This window comes from Cololabis saira, chromosome 24, assembly GCF_033807715.1.
Source record: "Cololabis saira isolate AMF1-May2022 chromosome 24, fColSai1.1, whole genome shotgun sequence".
NCBI classification, from domain to species: Eukaryota; Metazoa; Chordata; class Actinopteri; order Beloniformes; family Belonidae; genus Cololabis; species Cololabis saira.
In genome coordinates, this window is record NC_084610.1 from 14803776 (window position 1) to 14821742 (window position 17967).

The following is a 17967-nucleotide window of genomic DNA, read 5'->3' on the forward strand; positions in this document are numbered from 1 at the left end:
ATAGCACCAACATTTTTTGAGTTGGGATTGATATTAAACACAAAGTTAATGTTCTCAAGTTATGCAAAAAGTTTTATTTTAATAACACACCCCTTTGATAGTAAACCAGGTTCCTAAAGTAAATGACAGTTAAAACAGAGGCTCTCTGTTGGTCAAAGGAGGTGAAGTGGAAATTAAACAGATCCATTCTTCCATAAAGCTTTGAAAACCGATGTCGTCTCTTCAAGTCACTGAACTAGAATCAGGAGTTACTTGGATTTTCTCTGTGACTCAGCAGAAAGCTGGAAGCTACTTCTCTGTTTGGATTCATGAGTGACAGATGAAACAATGCTGAATGATAACGATAATGATAATCTTTACAAACCAACATACATCAACAATGATCAGACCAGGAAAGTTTGGACTCTAAATTACTGATGGATGTTTGTGAGATAGAAAAAAACATGTTGAAGTTTTCATGGCAGGAAAACTCTGAAATGACAGCTACATGTGACTGATTTCAGACTCCAATGCGGTTGTGAATATTTTCTGCTTCTTGTCACTTCTTTGCCTGTGAGCTCCAGAAATGTCCCGCACGTCTGTGTTGTTACAACAACTCTGTCTGAACTTTCAGCGTAGCCGAGGTGGAGAGTTTTCCTGGAACTGGAGGAACAAGTTCTGCTGCTGATACCTGTCCCTCCTCCTCCTCCTCCTCCTCCTCCTCCTCCTCCTCCCCCTCCTCCTCCTCCTCCTCCTCCTCCTCCTCCTCCTCCTCCTCCTCCTCCTCCTCCTCCTCCTCCTCCTCCTCCATCTCAGGTGTAGCTCCTCCTCATTCCAGGATCAGTTGGATCTCAGTGGGTTTCGTTCCGACTGCAGAATCTTCTCCTTCAACTCTTTGGACTTTTTTGAAGAAACTGTAAGTTTGTTTGTTTCACCCTTGAACTTTGTCTTCAGGAACTTTCCTCTTTGTTTCTGCTCCATCATGTTAGGAGAAGATGTTCACTGCAGAATTTGATCCTTCTTGTGTCTGAATACAAATTTACACAATTCTTAGATGACAATATTTATATTTTATTTTATTGATCAGCTGATGATTAGTCTTCTTCATCAAACATACTGCAAGGTGTTTTTATTTCCTGGAATGAATCTGTCGTCTCCAGCATTAAAGTCAGACTGTTGTTTCCTGCTGAGCCTTTCAAAATATAGTGTGGTTCCTGGAAGAAGTGGTTGTTTTCTGCTTGTGTAACAGTTGTGTAATGAGGCTGTGAAGAAGGACAACGCGTGTCTCTGCAGGACAGCTTTACCTTTGAGCTTCTTCACATTTACAGGAACCAGACTGACGTAGAGGCCGAGTTTCATTCAGGTTTTTCCAGTTTTTCAACTCTGCGGTTTCTGCAGTAAACACTCAAAAAAGTCTCAAAAAATGTTCTATTTTTAATCTATTTTTAATAAGTCTGTGACTGGAAGCTCCACCTCACACTGCTGTCTGACTACATTCAAGTGACACTCATATAAACACTAAAGAGAGGAGAAAACCAGTGCAGGATCAGCTGATCTCTGTATACAAAACCAGTGATGTGAGTTTCCTCTGCAGGTGAAGGTGTGTTTGTGCTGGTGTGGATGTGAATTCAGCAGGATGGATCAGTGTGAGGATGGAGAGGAGGGAGTCTCTCCCTCTAAAACCTCTCTGTGTGGGGAACATGAGAGTCGGAGCAAAGCTCAGAGGTGAGATGAGCATTTCTAACTGTCCGTGACTCTTCTGCAAGTCAGAGGTCCAAAGTCACATCACCAAACATCATGATTACAGGAATCAACCTGTACCTGGGCCTGTACCTGAAGCTGAACCTGATCATGAACCCAGCTGTGTGTCCTTGAAGAGTGACCGGTCAAAGAATGTTATTATTGAGTTTAAAGAAAACCAAAGTTCTGCTGTAAAGAGGTGAGTGAATATTGTGTTGGTGTGTAACTTCTGCCAAAACCATGTCGGACTCCGTAGGTTTCTCTGGTCCCCTCCCCAATGTCACCAGTGATGATGTTTAGCCGCTTGTCATCGCTCCGCCGCTGGTTGTCTTGGCGGTGTTGAGAAAACGACGTGGCCTTTATTGACAATTGGAAGACGTTTTGGGGAAAGCCCGGTCTGATTATAAGAGATGTCATCCCACTTCATCCCACCCGGGATGGTGCAGCTCTTAGTTCTAGAAATTATTAGACACTCTCCCTGACAATCCAGGGTCCAAGCCACGATGCAGAGCTGCAGTCTTACACGCTACTCTTCTGGACTGTCAATAAAAAGATAGGAATATATCATTTAATGGGCGATTTTAACAAGGTGCCTAGCAAAATAGATTTGGTGTCAATTCCCCGCCCTCCAAAAGTTTACCAGATGTGGCATTATAGAGGCGTTAATCAAAATAACCTCGTAAAAATTAAAACCAATGCGCATTTGGTACCAATTAGAGGTCAAAAAATTTGATCCGGACTACTAAATATACGATTTCTAAGCTCCAATTCTATTAGTAAATGATCTAATTACCGAGACCAGGAGTGATATTTTCTGTTTAACAGAAACGTGGCTACAGGAGGAAGAGTATGTTAGTATAAATGAATTGTCGGGCCTAGTTACTTTAATTATTATATTCCCCGAAGCACGGGCTGAGGCAGAAGGAGTAACAGCGATCTATAACCCCAGTCTTCAAATAAAATTTAAACCTAAATGCGATTTATAATACATTCAAAAGCCTCAAGCTTAGTCTAAAACTTCCAAGCTGGAAATCAGAGAAGCCAGTTTTGTTAGTGGTAGTGTACCGGCCCCCTGCTGGTGCTTATCTAGAGTTTCAGATATCTGCATGTTGAAACAAACATGCGTACAATGAAAAGGAAGTGGTACCCTTGTAAGTCTGTAGACTCCTATCGTGAATGGAAAGATAGTCTAAGAGTACATAAAAAAGCCATTCTCAAAACAGAATAGCTTATTATTCATCGTTAAGTTATAGTAACCCACGTTTTCTGTTCCGTACTGTAGCCAGGCTGACAAAGAGTCACAACTCTGCTGAGCCATGCATTCCTGCAGCTCTCAGTTGTGAAGACTTTATGAGCTTCTAAAGCAGTAAATTATCAGAATTAGCAAAGAAATCAACCAGGACCAGGGCGTTTCTTTAGCTTTAGCGTCTTCCTTAGGCTCTGACTTGAATTTACATTGTTTTGATTCTGTACTGTAGACCTCACTGAGCTGACTTCAATCATCAATAAAACTAAATCACCCACGTGTATGTTAGACCCCATCCCGACTTGACCACACAAAAATGTTTTTTTTTCTCTTATTTGAACGACAATACTGGACCAGATCAACTTATCCCTAAACTTAGGATGTGTACAACAGGTTTCTAAAATTGCAGTAATTAAACCTTTACTTAAAAAACCTTCTCTTTACCCGGACATCTTAGCTAATTATAGACCAATTTCCAACCTTCCATTTGTATCTAAAATTCTGGAAAAAGTAGTTGCAAGTCAGTTATGTGACCATTTGTATAGAAATGATCTGTTTGAAGTTTTTCAGTCAGGGTTCAGAATGCATCATAGCACAGAGAAGCAATTGTTTGAGTCACAAATGACCTTCTTATGGCCTCAGATAAGGGATTAGTGTCCATACTGGACCTCAGTGTTGCTGTTGACACTGTAGATCAGCATTTTACTGCACAGTTTACAGCATGTTGCCGGGATTAAAGGGGCAGCTCTGGGTTGGTTTAAATCATATCTATCTGACAGGTTCCAGTTTGTTCATGTACATGAGGTTTCTTCAGAACAAACGAGGGTCTGCTATGGTGTTCCACAGGGTTCAGTGCTTGGGCAAATCTTGTTCAGTTTATACATGCGACCATTGGGAAGCATTATCCAGAATCATAGGATACATTTTCATTGCTCTGCTGATGATACGCAGCTATATTTGTCTATGAAGCCAGATTAAACAGAAACGTTAGTTAAACTTCAGTCATGTCTTAGGGACTTCAAGGACTGGATGTCCACTAATTTTTTTATTCTAAATTAAAATAAAACAGATGTTATTATTTTTGGTCCCACGCATTTTAGGAAGGGATTAGATGGTGTTGGGAGGGCTTCCATAAATCTTGGTGTTATTTTCGATCAAGCTTTGTCATTTAAACTGTGTCAGGTTTGTAAAACAGTGTTTTTCCATCTCCGTAATATCGCAAAGATTAGGAACATCCTCTCACAGATTGATGCGGAAAAACTAATTCACGCGTTTGTATCTTCCAGGCTAGATTACTGTAATGTATTATTAGCAGGATGTCCAAGTAATTTGCTGAATAGGCTCCAGCTGATCCAAAATGCTGCTGCGAGTGCTGAAAGGAATCAACAAGAGAGACCACATCTCTCCAGGGTTAGCCTCACCCCATTGGCTCCACGTAAAACTTAGATGTTATGTTGAGAAGGGTTTAGTATGGAACACTGTAGCTAGGAGGAGAGCGCACACAGGAAGTATTACGATGTTTAATCGTCGGCAAAATTATCACAAAAAACAAAAACTCAAAACTCACCAACCACTCGTGGATAAAAAACAAAATCCAGAGGGCGGTGGCAGAAGGCAGGCTGGCCACAGGAACGAGGAAACAATCGAGGAGCTCAGGCATGAGGTAAACCACGTAACAGGAAGGAACTATCTGGCATAGTGGAGGAAGAACCGGTCTTTTATGGGGAGCTTGATGAGATGGGAAACACGTGTGCCTCGATGAAGCCCGGGAAGGAAATAGGCCAGCCACGCCTCCTGCCACACACCCTGGAAAACCAACAGAGCACTACGGAAGCGTACTGCATTCACTTGAGAAAAAAAAAATCTGCTCTGTTTTTCTGAATTAACGAGATAAAATTTTAATTATAAAAAAAATCTGCTCTGTTTTTCTGAATTAACGACTTGCAAAAAGCTGTCATTCACTTGAGAGCTGGATTACATGGAAGCAAACATGTTCCTGTCCAGTTTAATCCAGTTTTATTTTGCTTTTGGTTTGAAACATTGGGAGATACTCTTGTCTTTAAGTTATATAGATGGTATTGTTATTAGTTTGTTGACTTTGCGCCTCAGGCACCTCAGGACTTTGCGGTTGTTCAGACAGAAAGCCCATTCTGATCTGCTGGACATTATCTCGTTAATTCAGAAAAACAGAGCAGATTTTTTTTTCTCAAGTGAATGCAATACACTTCCGTAGAGCACAGACGAAAACCAAATATAATACAAAACCCCAGAACTTGACATTAGAATCCAATTCAAATTTGTATTACTTGTGTATAAAGCCCAAAACTGTCTCTCCTTTCTCTGTTCTTCATTCTCTCTGTCTGTTTTCTCTTTTCCTGCTCTGCCCCGCCGGCAGGAGGGTCCCCCCTTATGATCCAGGTCCTGCTCAAGGTTTCTTTTCTCCTAAAGGGTTTTTTTTCTTGCCACTGTTTGGCTTAAGGTTTTTCTCCCACTAGGGTTTTTTTTACCTGCTATTGTTTATGTTATGTTTATGTAATAATTAGTCGGGGGTCATGTTCTGGGTCTCTGGAAAGATCTTAGAGACAATTTTTTTTGTAATAGATGCTGTATAAATAAAATTGAATTGATTTGAAGTGAAAAATGCTGTCAATTATTTATTTTTAATGATTTTTAAATAGCCTGAATATTTTTATCTTGATAATGTAGTTTTAGTGTGAACAGAATTTGTACATTTCAATGTTTTTTTCTTCTATCAGGGTCCATCAGAAAAGAGACTCTGTTGCAGATGAACCCAGTTGTTTGTCCTTGATGAGTAACCGGTCAAAGAACGTTATTATTGAGTTTAAAGGAGAGCAACAGTCTTCTTCAGAGAGGTGAGAGGTATTTAAATGTATTACATTAATTTAAATCAGTCCTCACGTTAGGAAATGTCCACATGTTCGCTCTTGAGTAGATCCATAAAACCCTGGACCCCTGTGGTCCTCCATCTCCTGGTTTTGGTCTTCCAACTCATAGACCTTCATCTCCTGTCATCAGTGTTGGGGTAGTTACTCAAAAAAAGTAATCCATTACATATTACTAGTTACTTTTAAAAAAAGTAATCCCTTACACTACTTAGTTACTGGTTCATGAAAGTAACTAGTTACATTACTAGTTACATTACTTTTGGATTACTCCGCAATATCACCTGAGCTGCACCATAACTCGATTGCCAATGAACAACATATACAGGACTGTCTCAGAAAATTAGAATATTGTGATAAAGTTCTTTATTTTCTGTAATGGAATTAAAAAAAACAAAAATGTCATACATTCTGGATTCATTACAAATCAACTGAAATATTGCAAGCCTTTTATTATTTTAATATTGCTGATCATGGCCTACAGCTTAAGAAAACTTATATATCCTATATCAAAAAATTTGAATATTCTGGGAATCTTGATCTTAAACTGTAAGCTATAATCAGCAATATTAGAATAATAAAAGGCTTGCAATATTTCAGTTGATTTGTAATGAATCCAGAATGTATGACATTTTTGTTTTTTTTTATTGCATTACAGAAAATAAAGAACTTTATCACAATATTCTAATTTTCTGAGACAGTCCTGTAGTTGGAACTTTATTACTGCAGTGCCCACTGATCAGCACCAGAAGTCCCGTAAAATCCCTTAAAATCCTGTAAAACCACGTTAAAGGCTGATTTATGTTTCTGCGTTACACCAACGCAGAGCTTACGGCGTAGGGTACGCGGCGACGCGCACCATACGTGTGCGTCGCCGCATACCCTACGCCGTAGGCTCTGCATCGTTTTAACGCGGAACCATAAATCAGCCTTAAGTCAGACAAATGTTGCGCAACGCGTGAAGACGCATGAAAGGCAAGTTTGATTTTCTTTTCTGTTCTCCCGTTCTACATGTAGCTGAAAAGCTTAAAGTAACTAAAGTAACGTATTTTTTTTTGTCTTAGAGTAACTATAAAGGGATTACCCAAATTACAACTGTAACGCGTTACATTACTGCGTTACTGGCGAATGTAATCTTGTTACTTTGTAACGCGTTACACCCAACACTGCCTGTCATGAGCTTGTTCCTCTTGTTGAAACATGTGGAGGTCTTACCTTCCAGAGGACTGATAGGGCCTTTTTTGTGTCAATAGGAAACCATGAGTCTAAGAGAACCAAGATCACATGTGGGGTTCCTCAAGGTCCATTCTCGGACCGCTTCTATTCAACATCTATATGCTACCCCTAGCTCAGATTATGGAACATCACAACATTTCCTACCTTCCTTATGCGGATGACACACAACTCTATATTTTAGTGTCACCACATGACTACAGGCCCCTAATCTCATTGTGTAACTGTATTCACCAAATCAATGAGTGGATGTGCCAGAATTTTCTCCAGCTAAATGCAGAAAAGACAGAGGTGATAATTTTTGGCCCTAAAAATGAAAGGGAAAAGATCAGCGATCACCTTGGCTCCATGTCATTGACAGCTAGGAATCAAGCCAGAAATCTTGGTGTAATTATTGACTCAGACCTGAACTTCAACAGCCATCTAAAGATGATCACTAAATCTGCCTATTACCACCTAAAAAACCTTGCTAGAATTAAGGGGATTCTGTCTAAACAAACATGGAAAAACTTATTCATGCATTCATTTTCAGTAGGTTGGATTATTGCAAGGCATCTTTACAGGCCTTAACAAGAAATCTATCAGGCAGCTGCAGCTGATCCAGAACGCTGCCGCCAGAGTCCTTACAAACACCAGAAAACTGGACCAAATAACACCGGTCATGAAATCACTACACTGGCTTCCAGTGAGTCAAAGGATAGAGTTTAAAATCTTACTGCTGGTCTACAAAGCACTGAATGGTCTTGGACCAAAATACATGGTTGATCTGTTAGTTCCCTATGAAGCTCCCAGACTCCCTTAGGTCATCTGGATCTGGTTTGTTGTGTGTCCCAAGAACCAGAACCAAGCAAGGTGAGGCAGCGTTCAGTTATTCTGCTCCTCACCGGTGGAACAAACTCCCTGTAGACCTGAGGTCTGCTCCAACTGTCAGCTCCTTTAAATCAGGGTTAAAAACATTACTGTTTACTCAAGCGTACTCTTAAATTAAATTTACCTGCTGTATTCTACTGCCCTTATTTTTAACAGCTTGTGCTTTTTATTATTTTACTTCTTTTCTTATTCTTACCTATTTGTTATTATGTCTTGCCGCTTTTAATGTCAATGTAAAGCACTTTGAATTACCTTGTGTTGAATTGTGCTATATAAATAAATTTGCCTTGCCTGGCCTTGCCTTGCCTTGCCTTGATACTGATGATGATGATGATGATGATGATGATGAGTTTAATTCTCCATCAGTTGTCCATGTTCCTGATCTTGTTGTAATTTTTCTTGAAGCAGAACTGGATCTTGTAAATATGTGAATGAGCAGAGCTCTCATTGAGGTCACATGTATGTTCTCAGTGAGATCAGGTGGACTAGTAAACATTCACCACAGCCAGTCCTCTGATGGACTGTCCTCATCCAAACATGACTTCATAGACATCCAGCTTGTGTTTTTCTCTGTGAGGACAGACATGATGTGAGCAAATTCTTCCTGATTCCTCCACAGAGTGGACCAGCAGAGCTCAGAGCCTCCCAGCAGTCCGTCTGTCCAGCAGCATCAGACACAGCTGGACTCCATATTTCTGGTCTGTACATGAACAACAACTGGTTCTCCATCTGTTCTGGTGATGTTTGTCTCCATGCTGGTCTTTGGAGACCAGTGGACTGTCAGTCTGTCCAACATGGATCTGATGTTTGTCTCCATGGTTTCAGTCTGATTGTGTCCTTCATGTGGTCTTCTGTTCCAGCTGCTGGAGGACAACATTGTCATGTTTGTGAAGAACGAGCTGAAGAAGATCCAGAGGGTTCTGAGTCCAGATTACCCAGAATCCCTTGTGTATCTGTTGGAGGGTGAGGATGAAGCGCAGCGGAAGAGCAGCAGAGAGGCGTTTGTGAAGATCACAGTGAACTTCCTGAGGAGAATGAAGCAGGAGGAGCTGGCTGAGTGTCTGCAGAGCTGTAAGAGGATTTCTCTGAACATTTAAGCTGTTGAATAAATGACCCAGAATGCCTCAGGAGATGAACAATATTCACAGATCAACCACAACATTAAAACCACTGATTTGAACCACTCAAATCTGCATTCTTTACCCACATGAAGGTTATTTTGACTGATGACACCCACCTAAACCTTTCTGCAGTCCAGTCGCCCCCACAGGTGAAGTCTCTGGTCACACCTTGCTTAGAAAGGTCTCTAAGAACAAGACTAAGAATCTGAGGTGTTCGTTGATCCTCTAGACATCTGAGATACCAACCTGATGTGATCTGGCAGCAACTGTGGGGTCCAATACCACACCAAGTCTTTAGCCTGGACATTCAACTTCAACCCACAAACCAACAACCCCTCAGGGCTCTACTTGTAACATCCTGGTATTAGAAACTCCAGCACCCGAACAGTGTTTTTGTAACTTCCAATGTTGTCAATGTTCAGAGGTGTTTTAAAAACTATCTACTCAATATTGGACAGCTCATCGTAAAGTTACAGCTGATCAGTGGATGTTCAAATCCTGATTGTTTTTAGAAGAATTAAGATGTTGAGTGAGCTTTATAAAACACTATGGGCCAAATCCACAAAAGGATTGCGCGGCTTTTGCGGCCGCTAAACCGGTGCAAATGAGACAAAAAGAGAGCGTCTAATTCACAAAGCACCCGCAAAGGGCGAATTGCTCCACAAACTGCGCTGCCAAGCAAATAGTGGCAGTCTGCGCCGGTGCCATTTGCATGCATGCAAATTAGGTAATATTCATACATTCGGCGCAAAATTGCCCCCTTTCTATGCAAATAAGCCTCATTGCAAAAAGCGCCTAATTCACAAAGGCCAGCGCTATTTGCCACACGCAAAAATAGTGGAGCAAATACCGTCTTTCAGAAGCGTGTATTAAACTGCGCGCAAACTCCTCACTCCCCATCTTACATAAGGGGCTGCTTTATTACAAACAATTCCACCATATAAACATATAAATCTAGAATGTGTGTGTTTAACAGCTGACCTGTAGGTGTGTGTAGCAAAACAAAGAACATGAATTACCATTAGATCCTGATCTGATCCCGATCCGGTGTTAATGAAGTTACTGGTGCTGTGCCTTGTGCGTAAATGCGCACAGCCTCTTAACATTTGACATTTCATTAGCTTATGTCATACAGACACTGAAGTCTTTTGATGTGTGTGTGGAGATGATGGCTATGTTCTACCACACGATGGTGGCCAGTGTACTCTTTTTTGCTGCTTTGTGTTGGGGGGGCAGCCTTGCAATCAAAAACACCAGGCGACTGAACAAACTGGTCAAAAAAGCGACTCAGTGTTGGGCAGGAGTCTGGACCCGCTAAGATCTGTGGTGGAGAACTGGACTATATTTTAGTTTGCACTTTACATGATATTTGTTTAAAAACCTTATATGTTTATTTTAATATTATGAATGTGCTTTTATTGTCTGAATGGAAGTGTGGTTGATTTTTATGTTTATGTTTTGATGAGCTGCTGGACGGTTGAATTTCCCTTTGGGGATGAATAAAGTTCTATCTATCTATCTATCTATCTATCTATCTATCTATCTATCTATCTATCTATCTATCTATCTATCTATCTATCTATCTATCTATCTATCTATCTATCTATCTATCTATCTATCTATCTATCTATCTATCTATCTATCTATCTATCTATCTATCTATCTGCATGCGAAATACTATAAGTACAAATACGTGAAAGTTGAGGCTATTGTGCTCTCTGCAGTTTTCATTAGGGACCAATCTGTGTGCTGAAATACGGAGAACACTGGAAACAGCTCCGCTCACTCAGACAAGTGCAAATTGCACTCAGCCGCAAAACTTTATGGGCGTGTTTGCTCCGGTATATCATTAGAGCAAAATCTTTTGTGAATAGGACCTTAAAGCAGGGCAAATTGCGGGCGCTAATGCAGCGCAATTTACAGCGCTATTTGCGGGCGCAATCTGTTCTTTGTGGATTTACCCCTAATTTTCTTTCTTTACATTCTTTCATTAAGGTGCGTTTGGTGCAGTTTATCAAAAGCAGCTGAAGTCTAAGCTGAAGAAGAAGTACCAGTGTGTGTTTGAGGGGATTGTTAAAGCAGGAAACCCAACCCTTCTGGAGCAGATCTACACAGAGCTCTACATCACAGAGGGAGGGACTGGAGAGGTCAACGATGAACATGAGGTCAGGCAGATTGAAGCAGCATCCAGGAAACCAGACCGAGCAGAAACAACCATCAGACAGGAAGACATCTTTAAACTCCCACCTGGAAGAGATGAACCAATCAGAACAGTGATGACGAAGGGAGTGGCCGGCATCGGGAAAACAGTCTTAACACAGAAGTTCACTCTGGACTGGACGGAAGGCAGAACCAACCAGGACATCCAGTTCTTGTTTCCATTCACCTTCAGAGAGCTGAATGTGCTGAAAGAGAAAACGTTCAGCTTGGTGGAACTTGTTCATCACTTCTTCGCTGAAACCAGAGAAATTTGCAGCTTTGAAGAGTTCCAGGTCGTGTTCATCTTTGACGGTCTGGATGAGAGTCGACTTCCTCTGGACTTCCACAACAATGAGTTCCTGACTGATGTTACTGAGTCCACATCGGTGGATGTGCTGCTGACAAACCTCATCAGGGGGAACCTGCTTCCTTCTGCGCGTCTCTGGATCACCACACGACCCGCAGCAGCCAATCAGATCCCTCCTGAGTGTGTCTCCATGGTAACAGAGGTCAGAGGCTTCACTGACCCACAGAAGGAGGAATACTTCAGGAAGAGGTTCAGAGAAGAGGAGCAGACCAGCAGCATCATCTCCCACATCAAGACATCACAGAGCCTCCACATCATGTGCCACATCCCAGTCTTCTGCTGGATCACTGCTACGGTCCTGGAGAAAGTCCTGGAGACCAGAGAGGGAGGGAAGCTGCCCAAGACCCTGACTGAGATGTACATCCACTTCCTGGTGGTCCAGGCCAAACTGAAGAAGGTCAAGTATGATGGAGGAGCTGAGACAGATCCACACTGGAGTCCAGAGAGCAGGAAGATGATCAGGTCTCTGGGAAAACTGGCTTTTGAGCAGCTGCAGAAAGGAAACCTGATCTTCTATGAATCAGACCTGAGAGAGTGTGGCATCGATGTCAGAGAGGCTTCAGTGTACTCAGGAGTGTTCACACAGATCTTTAGAGAGGAGAGCAGCCTGTACCAGGACCAGGTCTTCTGCTTCATCCATCTGAGTGTTCAGGAGTTTCTGGCTGCTCTTCATGTCCATCGGACCTTCATCACGTCTGGAGTCAACCTGCTGGAGGAACAAAAAAACACCTTCAGATGGTTTAAAATAAGAGCAGAGACTGACCTCTATCAAAGTGCTGTGGACAAGGCCTTACAGAGTCCAAACGGACACCTGGACTTGTTCCTCCGCTTCCTCCTGGGTCTTTCACTGGAGACCAATCAGACTCTCCTACGAGGTCTGCTGGAACCAAAACGACAAAGTTCAGATAACAACCAGGAAACAATCAAATACATCAAGAAGAAGATCAGTGGGGATCAGTCTGCAGAGAAAAGCATCAACCTGTTTCACTGTCTGAATGAACTGAATGATGGTTCTCTGGTGGAGGAGGTCCAACAGTCCCTGAGGTCAGGACGTCTCTCCACAGATAAACTGTCTCCTGCTCAGTGGTCAGCTCTGGTCTTCATCTTACTGTCATCAGAAGAAGATCTGGAGGTGTTTGACCTGAAAAAGTTCTCAGCTTCAGAGGAGGTTCTACGAAGGCTGCTGCCGGTGGTCAAAGCCTCCAAGAAAGTTTTGTAAGTACCAACAGACACATCTGCTTAATTACAATCACATGTGTTCATGGAGAACATCAGTTAAATTCACTGTTCAACTGAGTTCAGGTACATGTAGGACCAGTTCTCAATGATGATTAATCTCAGGGAACTTTACATGAAGCAGCACTTAATGATTAATAGTTCAGTTTATCAGTATTCATTTAAAGTTCTGTTATTTATTTCTTGACATAATCAATGTTTAAATAACTTAATCATCTCCTCTGCAGGTTGAGTGGTTGTAACCTCTCAGAGCACATCTGTGCAGATCTGTCCACAGTCCTCAGCTCTCAGTCCTCCAGTCTGACAGAACTGGACCTGAGTGACAACGACCTGCAGGATTCAGGACTGAAGAAACTGTGTCCTGGACTGGAGAGCCCACACTGTAAACTGGAGTCTCTCAGGTCAGAAACTGTTGACCGTTAGACCTGTGGTTTATGTTGAAGGGACGTTTTATGACTAGAATTTTTTTTGCTGTCTTTCTGCAGGCTGTCAAGCTGTCTGATCTCAGAAGAAGGTGGTGCTTCTCTGGTCTCAGCTCTGAGCTCCAACCCCTCCCATCTGAGAGAGCTGGACCTGAGCTACAACCATCCAGGGGAGTCAGCAGTGCAGCTTTTGTCTGCTGGACTGGAGGATCCTCGCTGGAGACTGGACACTCTCAGGTACGGACACAGCTGCTGCAGAGACGGTATCTGATAGATGAGGACGTCTCTGTCCTTTACTCACATTCTGTCACATTCAGAACAGCGTGAGGAACTTTATGTGTCAATTATCTGAACTCCACCATAACTGAGATCATACCTACTCATGGAGCACACAGATACCTGCCTCTGGAGTCCTGATGTTGGTCATTACTGCTCATCATCTTTGTCCTACACTAAAACACTTAAAGCAGCACTATGTAACTTTTCCACCTTAAAATAATATTTCCAGAGTCATTGTGATGGTACATCAACTTACAACAGGTTTAATGACACCTCTGTCATGGTCTGAGGGGTCTGTATCGCCTTCACTGGCACTATGTAACTTTGAGGAGCATGGTAGGAACCCTGCCACACTAAAAAACTACACATTTTTACGGCTTTGACCGAAGAAAATAAAAGTTTTTTCGGAGGAGGCGAAAAAAAAAAGCGAGAGAGTAACAAGCTAAATGCCCGGACAAGAATAAACATTGGCCCGGCGTTCACTCGCTGGCGTGAGATGAAAGACGAGGAGGGATGTCCGACCGATAGGGATTTATGAGGATAAAACAAGAGACAGAATTGTTATGATACAAATGTAAATGTAGAGTTCTATGTTCAATAAGAATCAAAATTAGAATGTTTTCACATACAGGGGATTTGTCTCCATTGAAAGTTACATTGTGCTGCTTTAACCCCAAATGATCTCAGCTGAGATCAGAAGAACTTTCATCTTCAGGGTGTTTTCCAGAGTAGTCGGTCTCTGACATTGATCACATCTTCTCTGGACATGAAGCAGTAGCCGTCTCTGGATGTAGAAAAACAATAGTGTGCTGGATTCTTCCTTGTGTTGCCGTGATCATCATCTTTGTGACTCTCTGGCTTTGAACGGAGATCTTTCAGCAGATCGAGTTGCTGTAGCTCATCTGTTGCTGCCATGGGAGCCATGTAATGTCCATGTTTGCTGAAAGATACTGTGCTGGTCTGACCCCCCTCCTCTTTTCAGGGTGGAGCCTGCTGGACAACGATGGTTGACATCAGGTCTGAGGAAGTGTAAGTGTGTTTTTATTTAATTCACAAATTCAACCATCTTCACACTGACACATCACTCATTCATGAGTCCATCAATGATCAATGACAGATCAATAATAATTGCAGCTGGGTTGTTTGTTCTCTCCATCAGATTCCTGTCAACTCACCATCGACACAAACACAGTCAACAACAATATCAAACTGTCTGACAAAAACAGGAAGATGAAATATGTGAAGGAGGATCAGTCATATCCTGATCATCCAGACAGGTTTGATCACTGTTGTCAGCTGCTGTGTAGAGAAGTTCTGACGGGTCGCTGTTACTGGGAGGTCCGGTGGAAAGGATATGTTTCTGTATCAGTGAGTTACAGAAGAATCAGCAGGAAAGGAGAGTCTAATGTCTGTGTGTTTGGGAAGAACGATCATTCCTGGAGCCTGTTCTGCTTTGGTGATGATGGTCGGTACTCGGTCTGGCACAATGGCAGAAGAACATCTTCCTCCTCCTCTTCCTCGGTCTCTGACAGAGTAGCAGTGTATGTGGACTTTCCTGCTGGAACTCTGTCTTTCTACAGCGTCTCCTCTGACAGACTGATCCACCTCCACACCTTCAACACCACATTCACTGAACCTCTCTATCCTGGGTTCAGGTTCGGGTTGGGATCTGGTTCTTCATTGTCTCTGTGTTGAGATCAGTATCAACACTTTCCTGTCAGAGAAACTGTCTCTGTTGGACAGAAAGTTCAGTCTGTTTTGAATCTTATTTCTCCTCCAGTCCTTTAAAGATGGAAGTTGCCGTTGTTCAAGGATCCACATGTTCCAGGATCTTTGACAGGAGCCAGTCAAAGCTTCACAGTGAACATCAGCATGTTTCTCTGAAGTTCAGTTCAGCCTGTGTCATGGTAAAGGCAGGTTTATTTATATAGCACAATTCAACAGTTATTCACAGTGCTTACACAGACATTAAAAACATTAAAAAGACATTAACGAAAAAGTGCCACTAGAGGGAATTTTAGACCATTTCCAGCTAATGCTGGTATATAAACATGGTCCTCCATAGAACACGCTGAAAAAGAAACAAAAAAACAGAAAACAAATCAGGATTTATTTAAGTTTTATGCAATATCCATAATTTATATAGGAAAAATTAATTGTAAGATTAAAGAATCAGCAAATCACCAATAAAGATACAGAATAAGCATTTTATAGTCTACTGCCTAGTCTATGCCTTAACCAATTAATACTTTTTCCATGTTGTTCCGAAATTTGGATTGAAAAAATGTTAAGTTAATCTTTAGAGACTTAAGAAAAATAAATATAAGAATGAAGTTACATGTAGACCATTGACCAGAGGCCACAGGACTTCAGACACCAAGTCCTGTACAGGGTCACAGGGGTCTGCTGTAGCCTATCCCAACTCATTACAGGCAATTATGTTCACTCATTGTGAAATAATAAAATTCTCACTTACATTTAAACCTTCACTATCTTTTAACACTTGTAAATAGTGAAAAGAAAAGTGTAAATAAATTCTGATTAATTTGAATGAGAGAAGTTTGTGTTTATTTTATACATATTTGTCTCAGCTGCTGGTTGCAAAGGTCTGTGCTCGGACACGTGTGCACGTGTAACGCCTCCCCTGGAAACAGGCTGACATGTATGGAATAACAGCTACCTTGAGAATGATTTTGCTGATAGTTATTATTTTCTTATTAGCTGATGGTCCCCCGTTTTGATTGATTCATTTTGATAATTCATTTTGATAAGTAATCTTTTTTTTATTAATTATTAATACTTATCAAAACACAATTATTAATAACTCTTTAATAACTGAACTGAACTGAACTGAAGATTTACAGTCTCAGTGTTGGTATAAGCCTACTTCTTAATGTAGAGCTTTTTTCTGTAAATCGAATAAAGGCAGAGAATGACATGTTAATGCTCTCTGATCCAGACCCGAGGTGAACTTGACCTTCTTCAGACTGCTTTTGCTCTGTGCTGTCCAACTGCGTTTGGATCTACACTAAAGGTGTGTCTGAAGCTGCTCAAGCATTCGCAAGATACACACACACACACACACACACACACACACACACACACACACACGTCATACTAATCCAATACCTGTGATTGTGTCCGTGCATTGAGCCAAAGACAGAGATTGAGGTCATATTACGTCACACAATATGGCTGAACCTCAACCCACCAGCGACGACTGACAGTCAGATCATCAGTGTGTAGCGATCCAGGCCTGGTTTACGACACCTCCAGCCACAGACACACTCTCCCCGAATCAAAGGAGATTGAAATACACATTACCCTTTTAGGTAGGTCACACCTGGGGAGGAACGGCTCTCAGACGCCTCCAAAACGATACACATCTTATCCGTAAACAAACCAAATAAGAATTTGAAAGAGTCCTTCGAAGCAGGATGAGTAGAATCCACATCAACCTTTCCCTGAATAAGTTACACCTTAGGGGGAACCGCCTGTCGAAAGCACCACCAGAGAAGAATTCGAGGGAGGCCCATCAGAGCCTGGCACAACAAGGAAATCAAAGGACTTTATAGTCGCAAAATTATCACTTTGAGAAGAACCAGTTCTGACTCCATCCCAAGCAAGCCCAACTCCATGAGAGAAACTTGAAGACTGGAATTAACTTTAGTTAAGAAACCTTCAGTGTGATTTTCCTTTGGTTAAACTACAGCTCTATCTCCATGTCTGTCACCATGGTTGAACTATTATGTTGCTGTTCGTGCCATGACTTTTTAAATGATATCAGGTCCTTTATTAAGTCACAGGACCAATGTAACCATATGCCTTATGTGTATTAATTAAGATATAGTATGCATGAAAACCGTATTAATATGATTATACATATATATAGGGCTGTCAACGCTTTAACAACTTAACGTCCTCTTAACAACGACAATGTTTTTAACGCACGATTAACGCGCAGGATAAAACAAAAACGCACATTCTATCAAGAAAACCTTTCTCTCTCTCTCTCTCTCTCTCTCTCTCTCTCTCTCTCTCTCTCTCTCTCTCTCTCTGATTTTATTCTCTCCTCTGATGTTAGTCTAAAGATCCTATAATCACCTTAATAAGTCTTGTTCTCCTCCATATGTACATATATATATATATATATATATATATATATACTGTATACTGTATATACATATATGTAGATAGATAAATAGATAGATAGATTCTTTGTAATCAAAGGTGGTGCCCCAACGAGTTTATTAAATTACTTTTACTTTTACTTTTTTTTGCAGCTGGAGGAAACTTAATTCTGGTGTTGAAGAACCGTGTTTTAATGGCATTGTCGTCAGTGTTGTTTAGAAGTACAATGGACCACACATGG

General features: G+C 41.5%; 1 protein-coding gene across 1 annotated transcript; it reads left to right on the top strand.

The window, feature by feature from the left end:
* Positions 1–1831: 1831 nt before the first annotated feature.
* Positions 1832–15764, top strand: LOC133425313 (NLR family CARD domain-containing protein 3-like). Its single transcript, XM_061716098.1, has 9 exons — positions 1832–1918; positions 5722–5838; positions 8591–8669; positions 8832–9042; positions 11088–12873; positions 13122–13295; positions 13380–13553; positions 14578–14624; positions 14755–15764. Exons 2-9 carry the CDS (start codon positions 5774–5776, stop codon positions 15288–15290), a joined length of 3072 nt encoding a protein of 1023 aa, XP_061572082.1. The 5' UTR covers positions 1832–1918; positions 5722–5773; the 3' UTR covers positions 15291–15764.
* Positions 15765–17967: the final 2203 nt, after the last annotated feature.

Excerpts from the sequence above, each read along its gene's own strand:
- LOC133425313 (XM_061716098.1), top strand. The coding sequence starts at position 5,774 with ATGAGTAACCGGTCAAAGAACGTTATTATTGAGTTTAAAGGAGAGCAA. Across the intron at positions 9,043-11,087 it reads GGCTGAGTGTCTGCAGAGCT|GTGCGTTTGGTGCAGTTTAT; the intron begins GTAAGAGGATTT and ends TCTTTCATTAAG. Across the intron at positions 13,554-14,577 it reads TGGAGACTGGACACTCTCAG|GGTGGAGCCTGCTGGACAAC; the intron begins GTACGGACACAG and ends TCCTCTTTTCAG.